The sequence below is a fragment of the Penicillium atrosanguineum genome, assembly GCF_028827265.1.
Source record: "Penicillium atrosanguineum strain IBT 20685 chromosome Unknown utg000005l_segment0_segment0, whole genome shotgun sequence".
Lineage (NCBI taxonomy): Eukaryota > Fungi > Ascomycota > Eurotiomycetes > Eurotiales > Aspergillaceae > Penicillium > Penicillium atrosanguineum.
The window spans coordinates 414,594-435,170 of NW_026623137.1; the positions used below are offsets into that span (position 1 = coordinate 414,594).

The 20,577-nt window shown below is 50.3% G+C and overlaps 9 protein-coding genes across 9 annotated transcripts; 2 read left to right on the forward strand and 7 right to left on the reverse strand.

Annotated features, from left to right (window-relative positions):
- Positions 1–151: 151 nt before the first annotated feature.
- Positions 152–614, reverse strand: N7443_006395 (cupin domain-containing protein; the record flags this gene model as incomplete). Its single annotated transcript, XM_056886451.1, has 3 exons — positions 152–181; positions 232–463; positions 517–614. The coding sequence occupies 3 exons, from the start codon at positions 612–614 to the stop codon at positions 152–154; spliced, it is 360 nt and encodes a 119-aa protein (XP_056740100.1).
- Positions 615–4,095: 3,481 nt separating this feature from the next.
- N7443_006396 (fungal specific transcription factor domain-containing protein) lies at positions 4,096–6,173 on the forward strand (the record flags this gene model as incomplete). Its single annotated transcript, XM_056886452.1, has 4 exons — positions 4,096–4,495; positions 4,559–5,077; positions 5,132–5,516; positions 5,570–6,173. Coding segments are annotated over 4 exons (1,908 nt in total), but the record flags the coding sequence as incomplete, so codon positions are not given.
- Positions 6,174–6,458: 285 nt separating this feature from the next.
- On the reverse strand, positions 6,459–7,370 carry N7443_006397 (NAD-dependent epimerase/dehydratase family protein; the record flags this gene model as incomplete). Its single annotated transcript, XM_056886453.1, has 1 exon — positions 6,459–7,370. One exon carries the CDS (start codon positions 7,368–7,370, stop codon positions 6,459–6,461), a length of 912 nt encoding a protein of 303 aa, XP_056740102.1.
- Positions 7,371–7,887: 517 nt separating this feature from the next.
- On the reverse strand, positions 7,888–9,944 carry N7443_006398 (IlvD/Edd family dehydratase; the record flags this gene model as incomplete). Its single annotated transcript, XM_056886454.1, has 3 exons — positions 7,888–9,097; positions 9,149–9,303; positions 9,360–9,944. The coding sequence occupies 3 exons, from the start codon at positions 9,942–9,944 to the stop codon at positions 7,888–7,890; spliced, it is 1,950 nt and encodes a 649-aa protein (XP_056740103.1).
- A 587-nt stretch (positions 9,945–10,531) lies between these two features.
- N7443_006399 (putative extracellular exo-polygalacturonase) lies at positions 10,532–12,226 on the reverse strand (the record flags this gene model as incomplete). The annotated part of the gene is made up of 8 exons (XM_056886455.1): positions 10,532–10,576; positions 10,629–10,703; positions 10,756–10,857; positions 10,922–11,110; positions 11,173–11,333; positions 11,384–11,442; positions 11,497–11,863; positions 11,920–12,226. The coding sequence occupies 8 exons, from the start codon at positions 12,224–12,226 to the stop codon at positions 10,532–10,534; spliced, it is 1,305 nt and encodes a 434-aa protein (XP_056740104.1).
- A 786-nt stretch (positions 12,227–13,012) lies between these two features.
- On the reverse strand, positions 13,013–13,834 carry N7443_006400 (mitochondrial pyruvate carrier family protein; the record flags this gene model as incomplete). The annotated part of the gene is made up of 4 exons (XM_056886456.1): positions 13,013–13,081; positions 13,138–13,219; positions 13,271–13,552; positions 13,641–13,834. 4 exons carry the CDS (start codon positions 13,832–13,834, stop codon positions 13,013–13,015), a joined length of 627 nt encoding a protein of 208 aa, XP_056740105.1.
- Positions 13,835–14,208: 374 nt separating this feature from the next.
- On the forward strand, positions 14,209–14,672 carry N7443_006401 (L51/S25/CI-B8 domain-containing protein; the record flags this gene model as incomplete). The annotated part of the gene is made up of 4 exons (XM_056886457.1): positions 14,209–14,294; positions 14,363–14,469; positions 14,526–14,558; positions 14,614–14,672. 4 exons carry the CDS (start codon positions 14,209–14,211, stop codon positions 14,670–14,672), a joined length of 285 nt encoding a protein of 94 aa, XP_056740106.1.
- Positions 14,673–15,069: 397 nt separating this feature from the next.
- On the reverse strand, positions 15,070–16,351 carry N7443_006402 (DODA-type extradiol aromatic ring-opening family dioxygenase; the record flags this gene model as incomplete). The annotated part of the gene is made up of 4 exons (XM_056886458.1): positions 15,070–15,530; positions 15,585–15,745; positions 15,800–15,972; positions 16,037–16,351. The coding sequence occupies 4 exons, from the start codon at positions 16,349–16,351 to the stop codon at positions 15,070–15,072; spliced, it is 1,110 nt and encodes a 369-aa protein (XP_056740107.1).
- Positions 16,352–17,008: 657 nt separating this feature from the next.
- Positions 17,009–19,739, reverse strand: N7443_006403 (uncharacterized protein; the record flags this gene model as incomplete). Its single annotated transcript, XM_056886459.1, has 3 exons — positions 17,009–17,136; positions 17,187–19,355; positions 19,409–19,739. The coding sequence occupies 3 exons, from the start codon at positions 19,737–19,739 to the stop codon at positions 17,009–17,011; spliced, it is 2,628 nt and encodes an 875-aa protein (XP_056740108.1).
- Positions 19,740–20,577: the final 838 nt, after the last annotated feature.

Consider the following 20,577-nt stretch of genomic DNA (forward strand, 5'->3'; position numbering starts at 1 on the left):
ATTGGGAATGGCCTAGCCCGAGTGGAGGCAACGCATCCATGGATCCGTTGGGGTCACGGAGTTCCCGGTCTTCGGGTCAGAAATTGGTTCAAAATTGGGCTTTAATTTTATTGTGTTTCTAGAATAAGCACTAATAGACATCATGTCATATTTACGCCGCGTCCTTAGCCCGCTGGCCAGTCTGCGATATCGGTCAGTACTATATTTTCCATGGAAGGGAGAATCACCCACGTAGAATGCAAGCCCGTAATCCTCGGTTGTGAAGGTAATCTTGGCGCCCTTGGGGAAATAAAACACGTCTCCAGGGCTGGCAGTAACCTTCTGACCTGTCTCATCCGAAATCTCAAAGTGACCCTCTAGGATGATCTTCATCTCGTCGTAGGTGTATGTGTAGACGAGGGGTGTGCCTTTCTCTAGGCGGTAGAATCCACAAGACACGGGCTTCTCGGCATTATCCTTGTCACTAGAAAATATTAGCGCGTGTATTTCTAGTGCCATTGCGGGGTAAAGGCCTACCTGGAGATAACATCGCCGAGGAAAGCATTCTCGTTGGCAATCAGCGGAGGCTTAAAGGTAGACTGAGCCTTAGCATGGTAGGTGAATGCGGTCGCCATTGTTCTGGATGAATAGTGTGGAGTTGCAAGAGGTACAGACAAGGGCGTATTGAGGAGAAGTTTCAGACACCGGCTCTAGTCTGGTTTATAACTGTCGCATCACAGCACCCATTCCCCTCTTTACATGAGGGGGCAATCGCGATGGGAGTCACTTTGGTCGAGAGGAAGGCAACTCAAATCCTGGCCACAAGGATGTCCGGATATCATGTCCAGACTAGGCAGGCCAGCAGAGCGGCTGATAGTAGATTAGAGACCAGGGACAGTATGAGGGGCTTCGATCCTAGTGAGGGGAAGCTCTAGATTGAGATAAAGATGTAGAGCTGTCATTATCGGATCGCTGGAGAGTGTTAGCGGGATGTTCTCAATGACTATCGCTAGGAGTCCTTGATCTGTGACAATCTGTACGTAGCCTTGTGATGGCAATATTATTCTCCCTCAGACGTACATAGACATCAATCTATGCAAATGTTGAACCCGTTCACCGTCGGATCTTGTCATCGGGCGGGATGTTTTTGCCCGAAAGGGCTAGTTCATCCCATGGGTACATGCAAAAACGCCTCGCGCCTTTACGCTTGTTAAGCCTGACCGCCTTTGCCCTCTAGTTTCGTTTAATAGATGGCAGCTTCTTTCTCTTCTTATTCCCTCCATGGCACCATCTATCGCTTTCTCCGTCCCTCCGTTCTTTCAACGCTCAAATCCCCCCCCGACCGACCATGGTGCCAAGACCAGATTAATCTTGGTACCAGATTAATATTGAATAGTTTAGCTAGGCCTGGATATTTGATATCGACACATCATGTATACAACTAGTAATGCATTAGGGAATATCGAAGCCTTGGGATCTGCTTTTGGCATGTGGTGGTCAGTGAACCGACGGGTATACACTCTGGAGCAGTGCAGTATGATCATGGAAAAACGATGGCAGGTCAATTCGAACTTAAAGAATCCCTTCTACCCCCGCCAACAGCTTTCCTCTACGTTGCACGAGAGATGACTGTGCGGCGTCAGCGAATGGATCATGACCCGATTTAGGAGGACACGAAAAGAATCCAAACTGACCGTCGAGCTCTTCATCGCTTAAAGCTTCCTGGGGCTACGAACGATCACCTCCTCCCACTAGACTATGATCACAAGGTGAAAGGCGTATTATGCGAGGAGGGTGGCTGTGAGCCAAAACACTGCACCGAGCGAGCAATGGACGAGGAAGATGACTATTTTGTCGTTGTAAATAGGGCCACAATAGCGTCTGGAGAGCTCAGCATCCTTGGAGCTCGTCATCAAGGATGCTGAGAAGAAAAATGATCTATCACAGGAGCATAACGTGCTCTGTTTCGAGATGGAAGCAGCTGGAGCTCTTACCGAGTTCCCTTGTATGGTTATCCGCGGCATTTCCGACTATTGTGATTCGTACAAGAATGATATAACTATGGCACGGGTACGCGGTGGCGGTGACGGCTGCGGCAGTTGTCCTTCCCCATGCCTACTGAAGAAGTGTAGAGGTAACTTTATACCTATGCTAAAAAAAGAGAGGGCATTAGGTCTTGCCAATCGACCAATTTATTGAGACCATTATCTCAAATAACTACCATCATATCTGAGCATCGTGGAGAGTTTTAGACTCTCATTGTCTGATCGATTAGCATAGTGTACTCTCCTTTTTCCAACCACCACCATGTCTCCAAAAATAGTCAGAAATTGCCAGAAATCGCAAGAGAGAGAGAGAGAGAGAGAGAGAGAGAGAGAGAGAGAGAGAGAGAGAGAGAGAGAGAGAGAGAGAGAGAGGGTAAGGTCCTATTAGCCAAAAAGGCTAGACAGGATAAGTCTATCTAATCCGACCGCTCGGCTGTATTAACCTTTGATATCCCTAGAATGACACTAGCCAAGCGCATCGCTGGCATACCCTCATGCGCGAATACATGCGATTATCAATATCTGAAGAGCAACAGCTTACGCAGTGAATAATAAACCTTGACCAGCGCGGACCTTCCCCCGGCTGTCACATATAGGTGAAATGAAGTATACGCCTACCGAAGCGATACGAATACCGACGAACCAAAAACGAAGACCCTAAGGCTATATATACGTAGTTTAAAGCCAGGAAACGATGAATACCTTCGATATCCAACCAGAGGATATCTACAATTTCGATGAGACTAGCTTCGTTATAGGTCTAATCCACACAGCCAAAGTTGTTACGCATACAGATTACTATACTCGGAAAAAGCTTCTACAGCCAGGAAATCGTGAATGGGTTACTACAATCGAAGCAATCAACGCGACCGGTGTAATGGGTGATGGACTAGGTAAGGAACAGATGGGACCGAGGAGAAGGTATTGGATTGTACTAAGAAATAGTTTTGAACTTCTGAACTTCAAGACCACTCGGGGGTTCTTATTTGAATGGGCCGTTGCCCGAGAGTGACCATATTTCCATGGCCGTCCACCTTTGTTTTGCCTGCTGGACCCACACAAGCTTCCGGATGCATTAGCATGGTTTCTTATTCGGATTCCTACAGGACCGGCCCTCATTTATCTTCATTTCTCGTTCTTTTTCTCCAAAATTGTTGTAAGCAGCATGTGACATAGCCAGATTGAATCAAGTCGGTACTACAGTTCCGACAGCTTTGATGTGCTGCGCGTACTGGTTCGGATCTATCTTTCGAAGTCACGCTCGGTGGCCCTGGAAAATTATCTCAATCGCTTACAATTTTGTCCCCCGCATCGCGCTTGTGCTGCGGCAAACTAGGAGTTGGTTTTATGTTTGCTCAATCACGATCCGCCTTTGGGGATGCTGCACAGTCGGGATGTTCCTTAAAAAGGATCGCATAACAAGCACTAGCGGTTATACTTATATACTGAATGAGCTGTTGCATCTAGAACTTGCTACGACGCGTTTGTCAGTTTTACCACTTGCAGAGAAATTGTGCCCAGGTGTTATACTTAGGCCAGAATAGGGACTGCAACACATCTTGTTGTGCCAATCAATACTGGTCGAAATCGTGTCCATGTGACTTTCGGGCCCGCAAAAAAGGATTTTCCACCCCGCACGGGTCCAGTCCAGAAGCTTGATCCTATCCGATATGCGACCTCAAACTATCTAGGGGAATTCATCATTTAGTCTGATCGGCTGATTCTTAATAAATGGCCATGATGATGCCATCACCGCTGAACCGATACTTCTCAAATTGAGTGGCGGGGTTATGTACCCTCGGATCACGACTATGCCAACCCGAAGAAGCCGAGCGCCGGCAGCATGTCTCTTTTGTCGCGAGAAAAAGGTAGCCTTCGAAAGCTGTAATACCTTAAAGAATGAAGCTTTTTGCTGACCAAATTTCTAGCTGAAATGCGATTCGCAGAGGCCTACTTGTAGTAATTGCCTTGCCAAAAGCATTGATTGCCAACATGGCGCCACTCCACATAAACCAAGGTAGCCGGAATTCTGCGGACGATTCACCCAGGGATACTAATGTCTAATATCAGGCCAACTAATCATCGGATTACACAGTTAGAACAAGAAAATGCATCTCTTCGTCGGCAATTTCTTCAAATGCGAAATGAGAATGTTCCAAATGAAACTTCCTCAATGCAACCGGAGCCCGCCTTGGTTGCTATCAGTCCAACGCGAAGCCAACTAACAGTTTCTACACCTCAAGATTTCCGATTCTCGCCAATTGACCACCCCTCAAGTCGAGGGAGTCATCCAGAGGTTCCCGATAGCGATCATCATCGCAATAGTATATCGTTGTACCATGGTCCAACCAGCGCAGTCTACGATGATACCACGAACTCTGGGGCTGGAGATGAGAATACAGAGCTATCCAACTCTCCTATTAAAGATGAATGGACTCGACACCTTCTTTTTGCAGAGACAGCAAGACAAAGTAAGTACCCTTGATATGAAACACAGTAACCTTGGAATGTGGTTGTTGATTCAGGACTTATAGGACAGTTGGAACCTCTCAACCTTGCAGCAGGCAAACTCGATTTCGATGAAGTTGATCCTGAAATCGGAATGCATTTACTCTCCATCTACTGGAGCCGCCAGCTCTACACGGCTCAGATAATCTACCGACCAGCCTTCATGCGCGACATGGCTTGCGGCGGGACATACTTTTCCAGGCTGCTACTGAACGCTATTTTCTTTACTGTCTCCAAGCACTGCCCACGACCGGAGATCCGATCGGATCCAGAGGATATCACCACTGCAGGATGGAGGTTCCGCCAGCGATTCACCGAGCTCCTGCGAGACAGTTTTGATAAAAGCGAGATCACGACTCTTCAGGCATTGCTCATCATGTCAAACTCCCTATTTTCCAGATGTGACGAGCGAAGCCTCTCTTGGTTGTACGCTGGGAATGCTTTCAACATGATCATAGATCTTGGATTGCATGTGCTTCCTTCGTCCAACAAAATGTCAGCAGAGGAGCTCGAGGTCCGGAAACGGGTTTTATGGGGAGCATATTGTGAGCGATCAAAATCGCAATTACCTGAAATGCTACTAATTATTCGGCGCCTAGCAATTGACAAAATCCAATGTCTCTACCAAGGAAGACCCCCACTTCTTCGTCAAATTAACTTCAAAGCCTCTCTCAATTTCTTGGATGAATACGATGAGCTTGATTCGTTCCAAGATATTACCTATAAATCAGTGCACCAGGGACCAGCCATTCCCTCGCTGAATGTATCTCTTTTATCGAAACTCTGCGAACTTTCCACAATCACAGAACGCATCCTCTGTGAACTATACTCAGAATCTCAATCCATGAACCAAAGACAAAGCCAAAAGATCTCAAAAGACATCAACTCCGATCTAAGCAAATGGCGACAAGGTCTACCACCCCAGATCGACTACCTCCTTCACTCTTCCGAATCCGTCCTCCTTCCACAATCATTCTGTCTCCTGTACGCCCTCCATCCTCCATTCAAACAGCCCCCACTAAACTGAGGTTCTCCAGCGCCCTCTCCAATGTCCTAATAATCCTCGCCCAACGCCCTCTCTTTACAGCTCACAACCATTCCCACAACAGCACAACAGCCTACGAATCCGTCAACATCTGCACGACTGCCGCAAACCAAATTGTGCAAATCCTCCGCGACTATTCCCAAAACTTTTCAATAACAACAGCCCCCTACATGCTCTCTTACGCAACGTACATCAGTGCAACAATCCACGCACGAATAGTGGCACAAAAAGGCCGGAATTCGAATTCATTCCAGTCGCTTATGCTATGTCGGACTGTTTTGCGTGAGCATCAGTGTTTGTACATGGCGGCCGGGAAGGCCGGGGCGAATCTTGATAGATTGATTGCTCGTTTGGGAATCGAGGTTCGGGATGGGGTGCAGGGTTGGAATGGTGGTACTGATCCTGGACTTGGGTTTGGTGAGCAAGTTGAAGAGGCTGTGGCAGCTGTTGAGCGGGAGGGTTTGACAGAGGGCACGGATATGGGGACTCCGCAGTTAAATTGGGAATTATCGGATCTTGATCTTGAGACTATTGCCCAAGGATTTCGGCTTGATGGAGAATTGCATTATCTTATGCATCCAGTCGGAATCAGATGAATGTGTACATTATGACCTGTGAATAGCTGGCCAATCGGATTGTTTCGTCCCGGTGGAAAGCCGCCCGATGGCTGAACATAACCCGGATTGGCGAAATCCTTGGCCTTGGGATCTCAATTGAACATACGCGAGCTCTAGCATCTCTTTATCACTACAGTTTTACTTCTTTTAGGCGTACTCGACTTGTGGAGAGCCTACCACAGTGCCACCAAAATGCAGATTTGATACCTTGAAACAACACCTCCAATATAACTTCGAGGACGCGAAACAACCATTTGCCACACATTAAGTTTCGTAATAGGTTTGCCAAGGGTGATTCTGACGAAATCCTAACACCTCCTTCATCTTCTTGTTCGTGCACGGCGTCTCCCTCGCATCCATTTCCCTTGTATGAGGCACATCAGGACACACTCTCGCCAAAAACCCAGCCGCAGAAGGCGTATAATTCGTAATCTCATCATTGACAGCATTGAAAATCTGGAACTTCAATCCGTCTTTTTGAACCGCTAGATCACACATCTGCCCTAGATCCCGAGCATCGGTATAGCCCCATCCATGGGCAGCCCATTTCTCAGGTGTTTTGATGTAAGAGTCGAATACAGTACCTTTGTATTCATGTGGCGCAACAACGGGACCGATCCTGAGGACGTAGATATCGGTTCCAAAACGACGGGCAAAGCCACGAGCGATGCGTTCTCCGCATACTTTCGAAATGGCGTATGTGTCCATGGGGTGTGTGTCGACTTCTTCGTGGACAGGGAACGAGGGATAATCGACATCTCCTTCGGCATAGCTGACGCCATAGACAGTCACTGAACTAGCAGTGACTATCTTCTTGATCCCTAGTCTGCAGGCAGCTTCGATGACATTGTAGGTGGACAGGGCATTTCCCCGAAATGTCTCGTTGTCGGGAACAATCATGTTTCGCGAGTACCCAGCTAGGTGAATTAATGCATCAGGAAGCAAGTCTAGTGGCTCACGGAATGGTTCGGTCAATTTGAAATGCGATGTAAATGCGCTGTACACTTGGCCACTGTCCGCTAAGTCGACTCGTATCGTGTGCACGCGGTCTGAGAACGGCGCGGGGAGAGGGGTCAAGTCTAGATTTAAGACTTGGTGGCCTTGGTCAAGGAGATAATCGATCACATATTGACCTGCTTTTCCGGAGCCGCCGGTCACGATGATGCGTTTGCCCATTTGTATGGATCCGGGTTGGAATTAGATGGGATATGGAGATAGTTGAGATCGACAAGCTGGATGAGTAGGTAACAGATGAGAGATGCTTCTCACTAGCCTACTAGGCAGTAGATGAGAGCAGGCCAAGCAGAGTGTAGAATTAAATAATGCAGTATAGTTGGCTGGCTGGGCGGTGGAAACGCGGGGAGAGCTCGGGATATGACTTTCCGAGTCTCACCAATATGGGACCAGAGCTTCCGGGGGAGAAGGGGTTTAGCCGTCGCTTTCGACGCGGTGTTCCAGAACATTGAATCATGTTGCTCATGACTGACCGTAAATGAGTGTAGTCCCAGAGCGGACAATTGGAATTTAAATCCACTAGCATGGCTAAAACGTCATCTATTTACATGCGTTTTCATCATACTGGATGTACTTTTTGCTTCAAATTCAGGGCAGAATCCGTGTTATTGTCAGTTGAACGTGTCTATGTGGGTAATAATTTCGTTATAAAAAGTACAAGTTCGCCATTTGAATCATATCAGTGGTTGTGTCTGGGCGGGCCATCGCGCTGTGCCAAACGTTGATACTTGACAGCCTTCTTCAACACCATTCCATCGGAAAGTTGACTGGTTTCCTGGCGGAAGATTTCTTGCCATGGAGTACCGCTGGGAACCAGTGGGTAGTCCGTCTTGCTAGCCTCCTCAATTCGTTGCTGAAGCTCACTGTCATCAATCAGAATATCCACACGGCGCTTGCGCAAATCAATACGGAGCTTGTCTCCATCTTTGATAATGGCCAGATTGCCACCGGCAGCTGCCTCGGGACTGGCGTTCAGAATCGAAGGGCAGCCTGATGTTCCAGATTGTCTTCCGTCGCCGATACAAAACAGTGCATCAATTCCCTGCTTGAGTAATCTGCCGGGAGGATGCATGTTGACAACCTCCGCTGCGCCGGGGTAGCCCAAAGGACCTACGCCACGCATGATCAGAATTGTATTTTCGTCAATGTTGGGCATGTTTTCGAGCCGGCTGTTGTAATCCTCTGGGCCATCGAACACCACAACTGAACCCTCAAAGGCCTCCGGGTCTTCGGGGTTCGACAAATACCGTTCCCGGAAAGCAGGCGAGATCACACAAGTCTTCATAATAGCAGAATTAAACAGGGTACCCTTCAGATGAATAAATCCAGCATCCTTCATCAATGGATCATTGTAAGGACGAATCACACGACGATCCCACGAGTGTTTGCCACGGACATTCTCAGCCATCGTCTTTCCATTACAAGTCATAGCATCTCCGTTAATCTTGTCTTGGTCTAGAAGCTCCGCCATAATAGCCGGGAGACCTCCAGCGCGGAAGTACTCTTCTCCAAGATATTCACCCGAAGGCTGCATGTTCAATAGAAGAGGGATGTGCGATCCAAGTTTATCCCAGTCATCCATTGAAACCTGGACACCCATATGTTGAGCAATGGCGTTGATGTGAATGGGAGCATTAGTGCTACCTCCAAAGGCAGCGTTAGCCACGATAGCATTCTCGAATGCTTCGCGGGTCATCAGGTCGCTGGGCTTGCGGTCTTCTTCCACCATCTCCACAATCTGCTTTCCAGTTTCGTAGGCGCATTGGGCTCGGTGACGGTATGCTGCGGGGATAGCAGCTGAGCCTGGAAGAGCCATACCGAGAGACTCGGCGAGTGCATTCATGGTAGATGCGGTTCCCATTGTGTTGCAGTGACCCACTGATGGGGTTCTGCATCCATATTAGTTAAATTTGCAGTTCAAAGTATCGATGGGAGCTTACCCGCGAGAAATGTAGTCCATAAATTCATACTCATCGATTTCACCCGTGGCGTACATCTCTCGGCCCTTCCACAGAACAGAGCCAGCTCCAGTCAAGGCTCCCTTAGAGTACCCATTAAGCATAGGTCCAACGTTAAGACAAATCGCAGGAATATTCTTTTCATAGTTAGTGGCAATCCTTCCCTCTCCAAAATGGTAGTGGTATTACTGACCACTGTAGCCGCAGCCATCAAGCAAGCAGGAGTCGTCTTATCACAACCCGTCAAAAGAACGACACCATCGAGGAAGTAACCCGTCAAAATCTCCACCAGGCCCAAATAAGCCAGATTCCTATCAAGAGTCGCAGTAGGCCGTCTAGACGTTTCTTGAATAGGGTGTACGGGGAATTCAAAAGCGATACCTCCAGCTGTGCGAATACCCTCACGAACACGCTTCGCCAGCTCTTGATGGTGACGGTTACAAGGCGCGATATCAGAGCCTGTCTGAGCGATTCCAATCATAGGTTTGCCCGACATGAGCTCTTCACGGGTGATGCCGTAGTTGAAGTACCGCTCCATGTAGATGGCGGTCATGCCGGGGTCGCTGCGACAGTCGAACCATGCCGACGAGCGTAGTGTCTTGCCCGGCTTGCGGACCACATTAGATTTTCCGCCGCTTGAGGTCACGCCAAGACGAGTTTCAAGCTCTTGATTGCGTCGGCGAAGAGCGTTGAGCTCGGCGAGACAGTCCTCGATCTCGACCGGCTTGGGTGGAGCGTCACTGCAGGAACAGCCGTCACACTTCTTTTGGCAAGACATAACTGGGAGACTGTGTAACACTCTTCCAGAGTCTGAAGATTTATGGGGAAATGATGTCTTGGGGGACTCGTTATGTACCCGGGAGTGTGGAGGGGTCCAACCATCCTTTCGATATTACTCAAAGCGAGGCCGGCTTGGGAATTTCCTATTGGACTCTCCGGATTTGAAGACATCGGGGCCCGAGTTGGATTGTTGATATGGGCCAATGAGATGGGTCAATTTGGGGTCTATTACGGGGTGTGAGAGTCGGGGTTTTGTCATCCGGGAAGTCATGGTCCGAGTCGGGATGTGACCTTGGAAGTGGATATACAAGTGGGCTCAAACAACCCCACCATCGGCAAAAATTGGGGTGCGTGATGGATGCCGTTCCGTTCAACCAAGCTATGACTGCATTGATTTATCAGATCACTACAATGATCTGGTTTGTTATAGATCCTCTGAACGGAATTTGTTCAGACAAGACCTTGGATGACTTTGATTTGCATCAACCGTGATGAAATATATACTTGAACAATAAGATTTACGTGACAACCACTTAAAGCCGAACAACATCCTTGCACTCATCCAAAGTCACTTGGACAGCAGACTTAATCCGAGGACGCACAGTTGACATCCAAGAGGGTGTCATCAACCTGAACAATCAAATGTTAGCGCAATTCTCATGCATTGTTCCGTAAGACTTACATTCGTGCAAACAAAGTTATCATCCCCATCTGGACTCGTCACATCGATATTTGTCGCTTTGATATCCGCGCAGACCTAGAGCAAAGTCAGATCGAGCCCTAAAGCATATTCGCACAGTTCAACTTACATCGGGACTCGAGCAAACAATTGTTCCAACATCAGGGTCGTACTTCCCAGATGTCGTTCCCTTGATATTCGTGAAGAGTACATCCGAGATAGTGAGGCTGCTCTGTGTTTGGCAAGTTATGGTTAGTTTGGTCTTTGAAGTGTTGTAATATGTCCGGGACACATACGGGGTACTCATTGCACAGAGTGAGATTGTTTTGTCCGTAACACTGGGTGACTTCGATAGCGTAGTCGACGTTGTCGATTGTCATTGTGTCATAGGTGATATTCTTCACACTACCAGAGCCACCTCCACCCTGCAGATCCGTGGAGAGCGCAGAGGTAACGCCAGGCCAGACCTTAATGCGAGCACCGTCCTGTCACTCAGTTAGCGTTCATGGCCATCTGGTATGCTTATATCAAGTGCTGTGAAGCTTACTGAGGCATTGAACATGGAGATGTTGAAGATGAGCACATTCTCAACAATGTCAACCTCGTTTTTGTACTGGCCCAGAGAGCCAACGGAGATACCGTGCGAGCCATTGCAGTGAAGGTTCTGGACCAGAATCTCGGTGCTGTTAGGTTTGAAAGAGACACAGTCTGCCGGACAGTCAGCGTGAAGCTAGTAAGGAACGATGTGGGTCGCATACCATCGCCGTTGTTAATGATCGAGTCCTGAATAACAATGTTCGATGATCGATAGATATCCCTAACCACAGATTTCATTAGCTACCATGGGGCCATCAGGGAACAGGCAACTCACCAGCCATCCGTGTTCTTCGCCGTATTCTTGCTCTTACTGTAACCGCTGATATCAATTCCCTCAAACAGCACATTCGTCGAATTTGCCACGAAATGATACCACTGCGGCGAGTACCGAAGCTTCAACGGACCGATGGTGCCCCCATGCAGCCCAATGATTCCAACCAAAACGGGACGCAGAATGAGTGCATCCTCAGCATAGAGGTCATACCAGACCTGGCCATTACCATCCAAGGTACCACCACCGTACACGTTGACATCTTCACCACCGAGCTGGAAGAAGGTGGTTGCATTTTGATAGACTTGCTTAAAGGCGTGGGCTTGCCAGTAATCGGTGTCGTTCGTAAATTGGATAGTGCCCAGGATTTCTGTTATTTGCAATTAGCTTTTTCACGAGACTAGGTACGACATTCGTGGCACATACCCAGATCCACATGTTTGAGGAAAGTCATATCCATCGCCGTGCCGACAGTGTAGGTTTTATCGGCGTCGAAGACGACTTTGCCGCCATTGTTACACTTTTTCAACGCAGACAGAATGTTTGAAGCATCATCTTTCCCGTGGCCATGACTAGCGACGTGGCAAGTCTTGGTTCTAGCTTGACTGGAAGGAAGTGGCTTGAACGGGTGGTGCGGCTTGCAAGCGTCTGTTCGTGAGTGTCCCTTACCCTCAGCAGCAACTCCGAGAGACACGATCAGGCTAAGAGCCTGCGTCAACGCCGAGATCTTCATGGGGATCAGCAATAATTAGAATTATGCCTGGACTTTTGTTGGAAGTCTGCGGTCTCACAGAAGCGACAATCCTTCCTGGAATGAGTCTTTATATATCCGTGAAACATAACAACAGTCCTTACATCGGTCTACATCATTATGGTGCTGCGACGCTAAGCAACGCCTGCAGACGTGGATTTAGCGGGGTAGGCCGCTCTGCAACGACTTTTTCCGGGGAAATGGCATCGCATGTTGTGGGGAAAGCTCGGAGAAGAACATTTCGCATTAAATTGGCATGTTTATGAGGACTTCGGAGATTGAGATGCTCTATTTTGCGTGAGGAAAGTAATGAGCAGGAGTCTGATAGGAGGAAGATCCGAGATGTATTTCACCGATTGGGAGGAAAATTACCGGTGAAATGCACGAGTCGCTGGGACCTGCGCTAACCCAGATGTTGAGTCCCGACATTTCTGGACAGGGCTCCATTAAATCCGAGCAGGACGTTACAGTCGTCCATTTTGGTGATTTCAACCTTGGAAAGTTCTTGGAAATGATACTCGACGCGTCTACACCCTGAGCGGGTCGAAAGGATAAACGAAAACAATGACCTTGCCATGGGTTATATGTACAGCGGATCTCCCCTCGAGGAAGACGCACAAAGGGAATGATGAATCCTGATCCCAAACGAGTGGCAGACGAGTCTCGTCCAGAACCCAAGGCTTCTCTATGGACGCCAATCTAAGTGCAGCACTTCAACCTATTTTCCATACCCGCACAACCTCCATTTCATCTGTTCAGACAAGAAGTTTAAGCGGTCTTCTCGGCGATCTTCTTCTCGGCCTTCTCAGCAGCGCCCTCGGCGGCGTTGGCAACAGCCTTGACAGAGTCAACAGCATCCTGTTCCATCTCCTTGACGGCCTCCACGGAGCCACCCCCTGGCTGCGCTGCCACATGAAGATACGGGTAACCTGGACGGCACCAACGCATCCCAGGAAGAAGTTGACAGCGGCAAGCCTATGACATAATTAGCGGAGTGATAATCGGATGGAACAGTGTGAAACTTACAGGACGTTACGGGGCTTGATGATCATGCACCAGCGGGTCCAGATGGCTCCGGTACCCATCAGGGCGGCGTTCTGGGTGAGGGAGAGCTTCTCCGCAGGACGAGCGAAGTCGGCCATGCCGGCGATAACGAGGCACCACTGTGAGATATAAATCAGCCTCGCGTTCTTCATACTCCATGTATTCCAAAGCTCAGCTCCAAGTATAGCCTTTTTGCCCGTATTTTCGTCGACAATGGATGGAGCGTAGCGCTTATCAAATGGGAAACGGATGCAGTCATCGTACCTTCATAACGGGGGCCCTATTAAGCAAGAACAATCAGCAACCATCCCAAAAACAATATCAAATATGAAATTGAGTAGCGTATTCTTACCAGAAGTGCACAGTCTTCACACCGACAGGGCTGTTCCACATGCGCTGGAAAGTGCTCTGCTTGGTGGCATCGGCACCGGCCTCGGTGCTCGAGAAGCGGAAGCCCTGGGCACCCGGCCGGCGGAATGGCGCAGAGGCATTGCGGAAAGCAAAGCGAGTGCTGTTCAGGAAACGGAATCCCACGCGAGACGACATGGTGAATATGGTGCGGAGGTGACAAAGGTGTTGGGGTTGGGAAGAAGGGCGGGATCGGCCGGTGATCGGGGGTCTCGAGTTTTCCGTCGGGGATAGCACGGAGATATAAAAACCACCACCACGGGCAGGTCGAGGTATAGGAGATAGAGATTAAAGCTCCGAAGCTAATTCAAGTATCACATCAAGCTCGCGGCTCTCGTTCTCGTCGCATTCAAGCGATGCTTTTCCGGCTGAGGTAAGCTGTCCGCGCTAAACCCGATCAGGACTGGTGGCAGTCACGGTCTGCCGGGCGAATCATCGCCGCGGTGAATAAGACATCCTTTCGTCCCTCCAAGTTGTCTCGTTCTTCAATTCCGACCTGCCATACTGTCACCATGTCTGGCAAGTACGTCTTCACCAAGGGCTTGAAGGAGCTCCGCTTCCTTTTCTGCCAGACCTCTGAGGCCAGCGCGCCCGTAAGGTATGTCCACATGTCCCCGTGTCCAGCAACACCAACCCACCCATTGCTCTGGCTAAATCGTGCTACAGGTCTTTCCTCAACCGCGCCTATCCTACCATGAAGAAGCACAACCCCCACACTCCCATCATGATGCGCGAGGCCTCGGGCACCGAGCCGCGAGTGTTCGCCAGATACGGTACGACAAGGCGCAATCGAAGGACCTAGACAAAACTAACACCATTGACCGCACAGAGCTTGGCAAGGAGAAGCAAGAAGCGCTGTCTGGTTCGTATCCCCGGTCTACCCGGAGCCAAAGCATCACATCGCTAACTCGAACCAGGCCTGTCCGACTCGCAGATTGAAGAGCGCATCACCAACTTGGTGAAGCAGAGCTCATAACGACATATACCATTAGCACCTCTGTCTTATGTCCCTGTCGCGTTTCCCTCCGTTCTATAAAGTGTACCTATAGATGAAATTCGACGAATTCGTCCCAATTGACTACACGCTTCGAAAGTCTTTCGCACTATCTTTCTTTCCTACTCCTCCGCTTCGAGCGGTCCATTGGTTCAAATGGTGAACAATGCGGTCTTTCGCATGTTATGATTACTGTTATGCGCCAATTCAATGGTATAGCAACAATACACAGTACGCACGGAGCGGGTGTAGCCGGCCAAATCCGGACTCGATCTAGGATCTCTATTCCGATAACTGAATTCCCATCAAAACACGTCCAAGAACCCGACAATAAAAAACTGAACCTTACATCTCTCAATTCTATCCAGGCTATCAAAATCTACAACGAACTAGCATTCCCCACATCCCCAAACCTGAACTGCGACCAACTCATACTGCCCTCGGGATACGTCCAAGTCCTCTTGCCCAAGTCCATCCCCGCTGCGCCCGCCCCAATGTGAATAGGAAGCAAATGATCGAAAGTCGGATGCGCCTGGCGCGCATCAGGCCTCTTAAGCAACGCAGCCATAGCCTGCTCCCGCTCATCCGGGGCAGAAGTAACAGCCTCCTTAAGCGCCTCATCGAAACTAACAGCGTACGGCAACGGGCGCGGGTTACCCCATGCATAGCGCAGGTCACGCAGGTTGTGGACTGCCATTCCCGAGACGATGATTAAGATGTTTTCTTCGCGGAGGCGGGAAACGGCTTGGCCGAGGCGGTAGTGTTGGATAGGGTCTTCGTTGTCGAAGAGGGAGACTTGCACAATTGGGATGTTTAGGGGGTTCTCTTCTGGTTCGAAGGCTGGAAGGGGATTAGTCTTTTAAGATTTCAAGCTGAGAAGGGGCTTGTACTGACCGCACTTGAAGCTAGCCCAGACGCCGTGGTCGAGGCCGCGTTTTACGCCCTTGGATTCGATCCCCGCTTCCTTCAGCAGGTCGAGGACTTTATGCGCGACTTCTTTGCTGCCGACGTTGGGATACGTCTCTTTGTAGTAATGGTCTGGGAAACCATAGAAACTGCAATGATATTGATTAGTCTTGTTCGCAGAGGGTCTCGAGTATAATACATACTCGTAAATCAAATCCGTCATCTCAGCTGTGTTGACGTAGATAGTATCCTTCCCACCCTGCCAATGCGCCGAAAAGACAACCACTGCGCGGGGCTTAACCTTGGTGGTAATCTCGCGCCCGATTTCTCCAAGCTTGCGGTATGCTGGGTGCTCGACATCATACATGACATTAGGCTACATGTAGCCTCAATCAGTAAAGACCCAATGTGAGAACTATGAAGTCCAATTATTCACGTACCCCTCCATGGCTCAGGAAATAAACTGGAGTCTTCATGCTGGCACTGGAACTCTCGAGTTCAGAAGTAAATTTGGCTTTTGCGGAAGCTGCTGCGGCTACAGATGCCGATGCCGAGAGAGGAGCTACCGAGCGAGCGGTACGGGTGGATGATCCAAAGAGGCGACGGAAGCTAGACACTGTGGCGGTATCGCGCGCGAAAAATGCAATGAGCGCGGCGATGAGTAGAGTAAGAAGAGAGACGAGAAGTAGTTTGCGATTGTCGCTTCTGGACCCTGGTGGATTATTTGGATGCTGGGATGGAGCTTCGGAAGACATATATCACTCAATTTTCGGGTTGCGCGATGCAGTCAAGCTCTAGGGTGATAAGGCGCGGGATTGAGAAGGTGGCGCTAGAGAAATTTATAGAATGCAGGTGTAATAACCAGCCATAATCCGTGTTTGAAATCGAGGGCCTTTCGGAAGTACATGGGACCCGATAGCATAAGCCGAGCCGAAAAGTATGTCAGCGCGGAATGGGCCCGCTCGGAAATCCGGATATACATTTGGCACTCAAGCGTCCAACAATTCCCAATGTTCTAAGAAAATAGTAAAAATGATCGTAAAAATGATCATAAGATAAGTAGTTGAATTATATCCAAGTGAAATTCGATATCTCGGCAATCCATTCTTTGAATGCAAAGCCAGGCCCGGCTCCAGGGTATTACATCCCCATCGTATCCCGTACCAGTCATGTCTTTCCGTGAGGAAGGATTCAGATTTAATGCACATGCGCCAAGAACCAAAAGCATTCATCAAAAACAGATTCTTGGGTGAAAAAGACAAAAGCAAAAATGTACAGCCCGAGCCCAAGATGGGCCATCCGAACCAGGGTTGGTTCAACATCATGCGCCGGTCATTAGGAAGATACATGCAGTGGGAGCCCGTGTGGACGAAAAGGCGAAGAGAGAAAATAAGATAAGAAGGATTAAAGGTTTACATTAGGATGCAGTCGCCATCGCTTTGCTTGTTGACGGCTGAGCGAGAGAGGCGGGTCTTTTGCATCCGACCTCCTCCCTGCTTGAGATCCTCGAGACGTTCTCGGGCTTTGGACAATCCTTGCGCTAAACAACGTGTTAATGAATGTTGTTTTAGTGATTAAGGTTAGACTTACCAGCCGCACGCCAATACCATCTCTTTGCGTCCTCCAGGTTGGCAGAAACGCCAATTCCAACCTCGGTGAAATATCCCATGGCATACTCTGCCTTGGCAAGATGAGCGGTGGCTGCTTTGCGAGCCCAAAGATAGGCTTCCGTGTCGTTTTGCTGCAAAATGCCTTCGGAACCAGTAAGGTACCAACCACTAAGAGCGAGTTCACTCTGATGCTCACCCTGAGCGGCGGCACGGGTATACCAAATGATACTCATTCGGTTGTCGACGGGGTTGCCCATTAGGCCATATTCATAGGCCGTGCCCAGTCGGAACTGCGAGAACTTGTAGCCCAGGTCCGCGGCCTGGTGGAACAGTTGATTGGCATATTTCTCATCACGGATAATAACATCATTTCCGCCAGCGTTCTGGTACATGAGAGCCAGCTCGTGGAGCGCATGTGGGTTCTCCTCGTCAGCACGCTCAGCAGCACGCTTCAGCCATGAGACACCCTCACGAGGGTTTCGGGCTTGACCCAGCAAGCCCTTCAAGTGGATCATGCCCATCTTATACATCGCCGGGGTGTCGCCCAGCGCCGCGGCGCGCTTGTACCACTGCACAGCCTTGAATGGATCCCGCTTGGTACCACCACCTTCTTCTTGGCCGATCTCGGAGCAGACAGCAACACGGTAGGCAGATTGAGCATGGCCGTTCTTAGCGGCAGAGTGATACAGCGCAAAGGCCTCCTTGGGATCAGCCTCCAGCCCTAGCTGGCCTTCGCCGTAGCAATCGGCCAGGTAGAATTGTGCATCTGCGTAACCAGCTTGAACGAGTTTCTTCACGATCTTGTGTGCATCCAAGATATACTTCTCCTTTGCCTTGGCTTTTGTCTTGGGGTCAAGTCGATTGTTATCTCCAACAAGAACAGTAGCAGCTTCCACTAGCTTCTTAGCAAGGAGAAGCTGACTCGCCTGATCGGAGGGGTTGCCGCGCACTTTCTGGTGAAGTTGCTGCAGTTCCTCCTGCGTAACAGGTGTAAGTCCCATACTTACTGGACGTGTAGGCTGTGGAGCAATATGAGCAGCAACGGCAGGGGTCGGCGCGGGCGCGGGAGTAGTGACAGGTGCGGTGTTGTATTGGCGGACCGGGGGAGGCTTTTGATCAAGGCCCGGACGAAACGGCGCCGGGTGAAGGGGCAAGGCATCAGGATTATGCTGAGGTTCAGGTGCTCTGGTTTGAACTTGGTATGGAGCAGCACCGTTCGCCTCATAGCTACTAGGGAAGTATCCTTCCAGCTGGCGGGGTTCTGCAGGGATATCAAATTGGAAGCCGGCATTTTCGAACTGATTGGCGCCATCCCCATTGCGCATATTGGGCTGCGAGTGCGATTGCGGGATTCCATGTGCAGAATCTGGAGTATAAGGAGAGTATGCGCCGCTGGGTGAAGTGACAGACGGAGAAGTGGGTGTGTGCACAGCTGGCCTCGGGGTATCCAATCCCATCTCATCAATTGGACCCATGTGCATTTGCGGCATGGCATCAAAGTTCGGCATCTCGGGCTCGTCGCCACTTTCATAGTAGCTATCCAAGAAATCCTTGGGTGCGTAGGATACTCGATTGGGAGGATCAGGCGGTGGCGGGATCATTAGTCCAGGATCGATATCATTAATAGGACGCGGTGAAGGTCGCATTCCCCCAGCCGTGCTGGGACGTAGAGGAGCCTCGACTGGACTGATTGGACTGCTCGCATAATCATAGTCTGAGAATGGCTGCTGGGGCCCTGGCGGATAAATCATAGGAGGGGCCCCGAGAGGCATCGTCGCGCTTCGACCGGGCGGGCCCATGGGAGGCTCCCCCATCCGTGCGGCGCTAGCAGAGCGCGGGGGGCCCTGGTAGTAGCCTCCTCTACCTCTGCCGGGCGGCGGTCCGCGCGGAGGTGGTCCTCGCATATCTGGTCGTCGGCTGTTCGAATTCGAAGTATGTGGACGCGAGGGCGGTCTGCCACTAATATCCATCGCAGCCATGCCCTTCTCTAGGCCTCGAGGAGGAGGACCGCGATTCCTGGGGTCTCTGGGGTCTCTGGGGTCTCTGGGATCTCTGGGATCTCTGGGGTCTCTAGGGTCTCTACCTGGAGGAACGGCGGGGAATGGGTTATCGAAGGTAGGACCTGCGCCTGGTGGGCGACGGCCAGCCGCTTTGCATACTGTCAATGGTAGTTCATAGAGAGTTGGTTTCGGCTTCACCTACCACTTCTTGATCGTTTTTCTGGGGGCGGTCTACCTCCAGGGTAGCCGCGCCGGTCATCATATCCGACTGGAGGTCGTCCACCCTGAGGCGGCGGGCGCATAGATCGGGGTTGCGCCGACATATTCGGCGGCGACACTGGAGAACCAGAGTAACCATAGGACGGGTCTTCATATGCTGGCTCAGGGGCGTAGCCTGCAGCGCTGTAGTCGGGTCCGAAGCCCGCATCTTGCGCGTAGGCGGCGGGGGGTACTGCTTGTGAAGCCGGAGACTGGTTATACTGCCTCAACGGAGGCGGCCTTTGGGCTGGCCTTGACGGGGCTGGGTAGGCCATGGCTCAGGGGGCGCAGACAGGTTGGTTCTCTCGAGACTTCCGTGAGGTCGCAATCGCGCAAGTTCAGTCGCATGCAAGGAGGGTGCCCAGTCACTGCACAAGTTAGTCCACGAGTTCAGTCCGCAATCCTAAGGCGCAGACCACGTGCCCAGGGAGTACGAAGGAGCGCGCATGAGACTCACCGTAGTCATCGAGAAATCCCCGAAGAGAGAGTCAAAGGCGCGGGGTGGAGAGGTTGAGGGGGAAAAGGAAGGCAGGCAGGTGACTTTAATAAAAGCGAGACCCACAGGCACGCCGTCATTACCTTCACGCGCTTCACCTTCTGCTTCACCTCCGTGACTCTTGGCGCTGTCTGGTGGTTCCGTTGGACTGCGCCTCGCTTTCATGAGACATATACTCGCCACAATCTGAATCGCTACTCTTGCTGATTCGGTTAGGGGGGATCGGGGGTATCCTCGGTGCCTGACTAGCTCAACTGGGTAAGGCTCTGCGGAAACGGGAACGATGCAGGCCAGTCATGGCCCAGGCTGAATGCCAATCCTGGGCACAATCTCGGTGATTTGAGGGTTGGGAATCTTTTCATACGAATACGCCCTACCAGTATAATGCTGCTTTGAAGCACTTGAAGCACTTCGAGATTCTCTAATACAAATGTTATGGACCCTGGCTCAACCCACAAGTCCCATTGAATTTTCCACTTTGCACTTATTTAGTGCCGGAGACCCCACTTTTTCGCAGGCTCCCGCGGCACGCCCGTTTTACAACCCTTTTAATGACTGTTGTGATGAAACAAGATTACTCCTTTGTGATTCCATGGATAAACGTTCCTTGGTCCCAC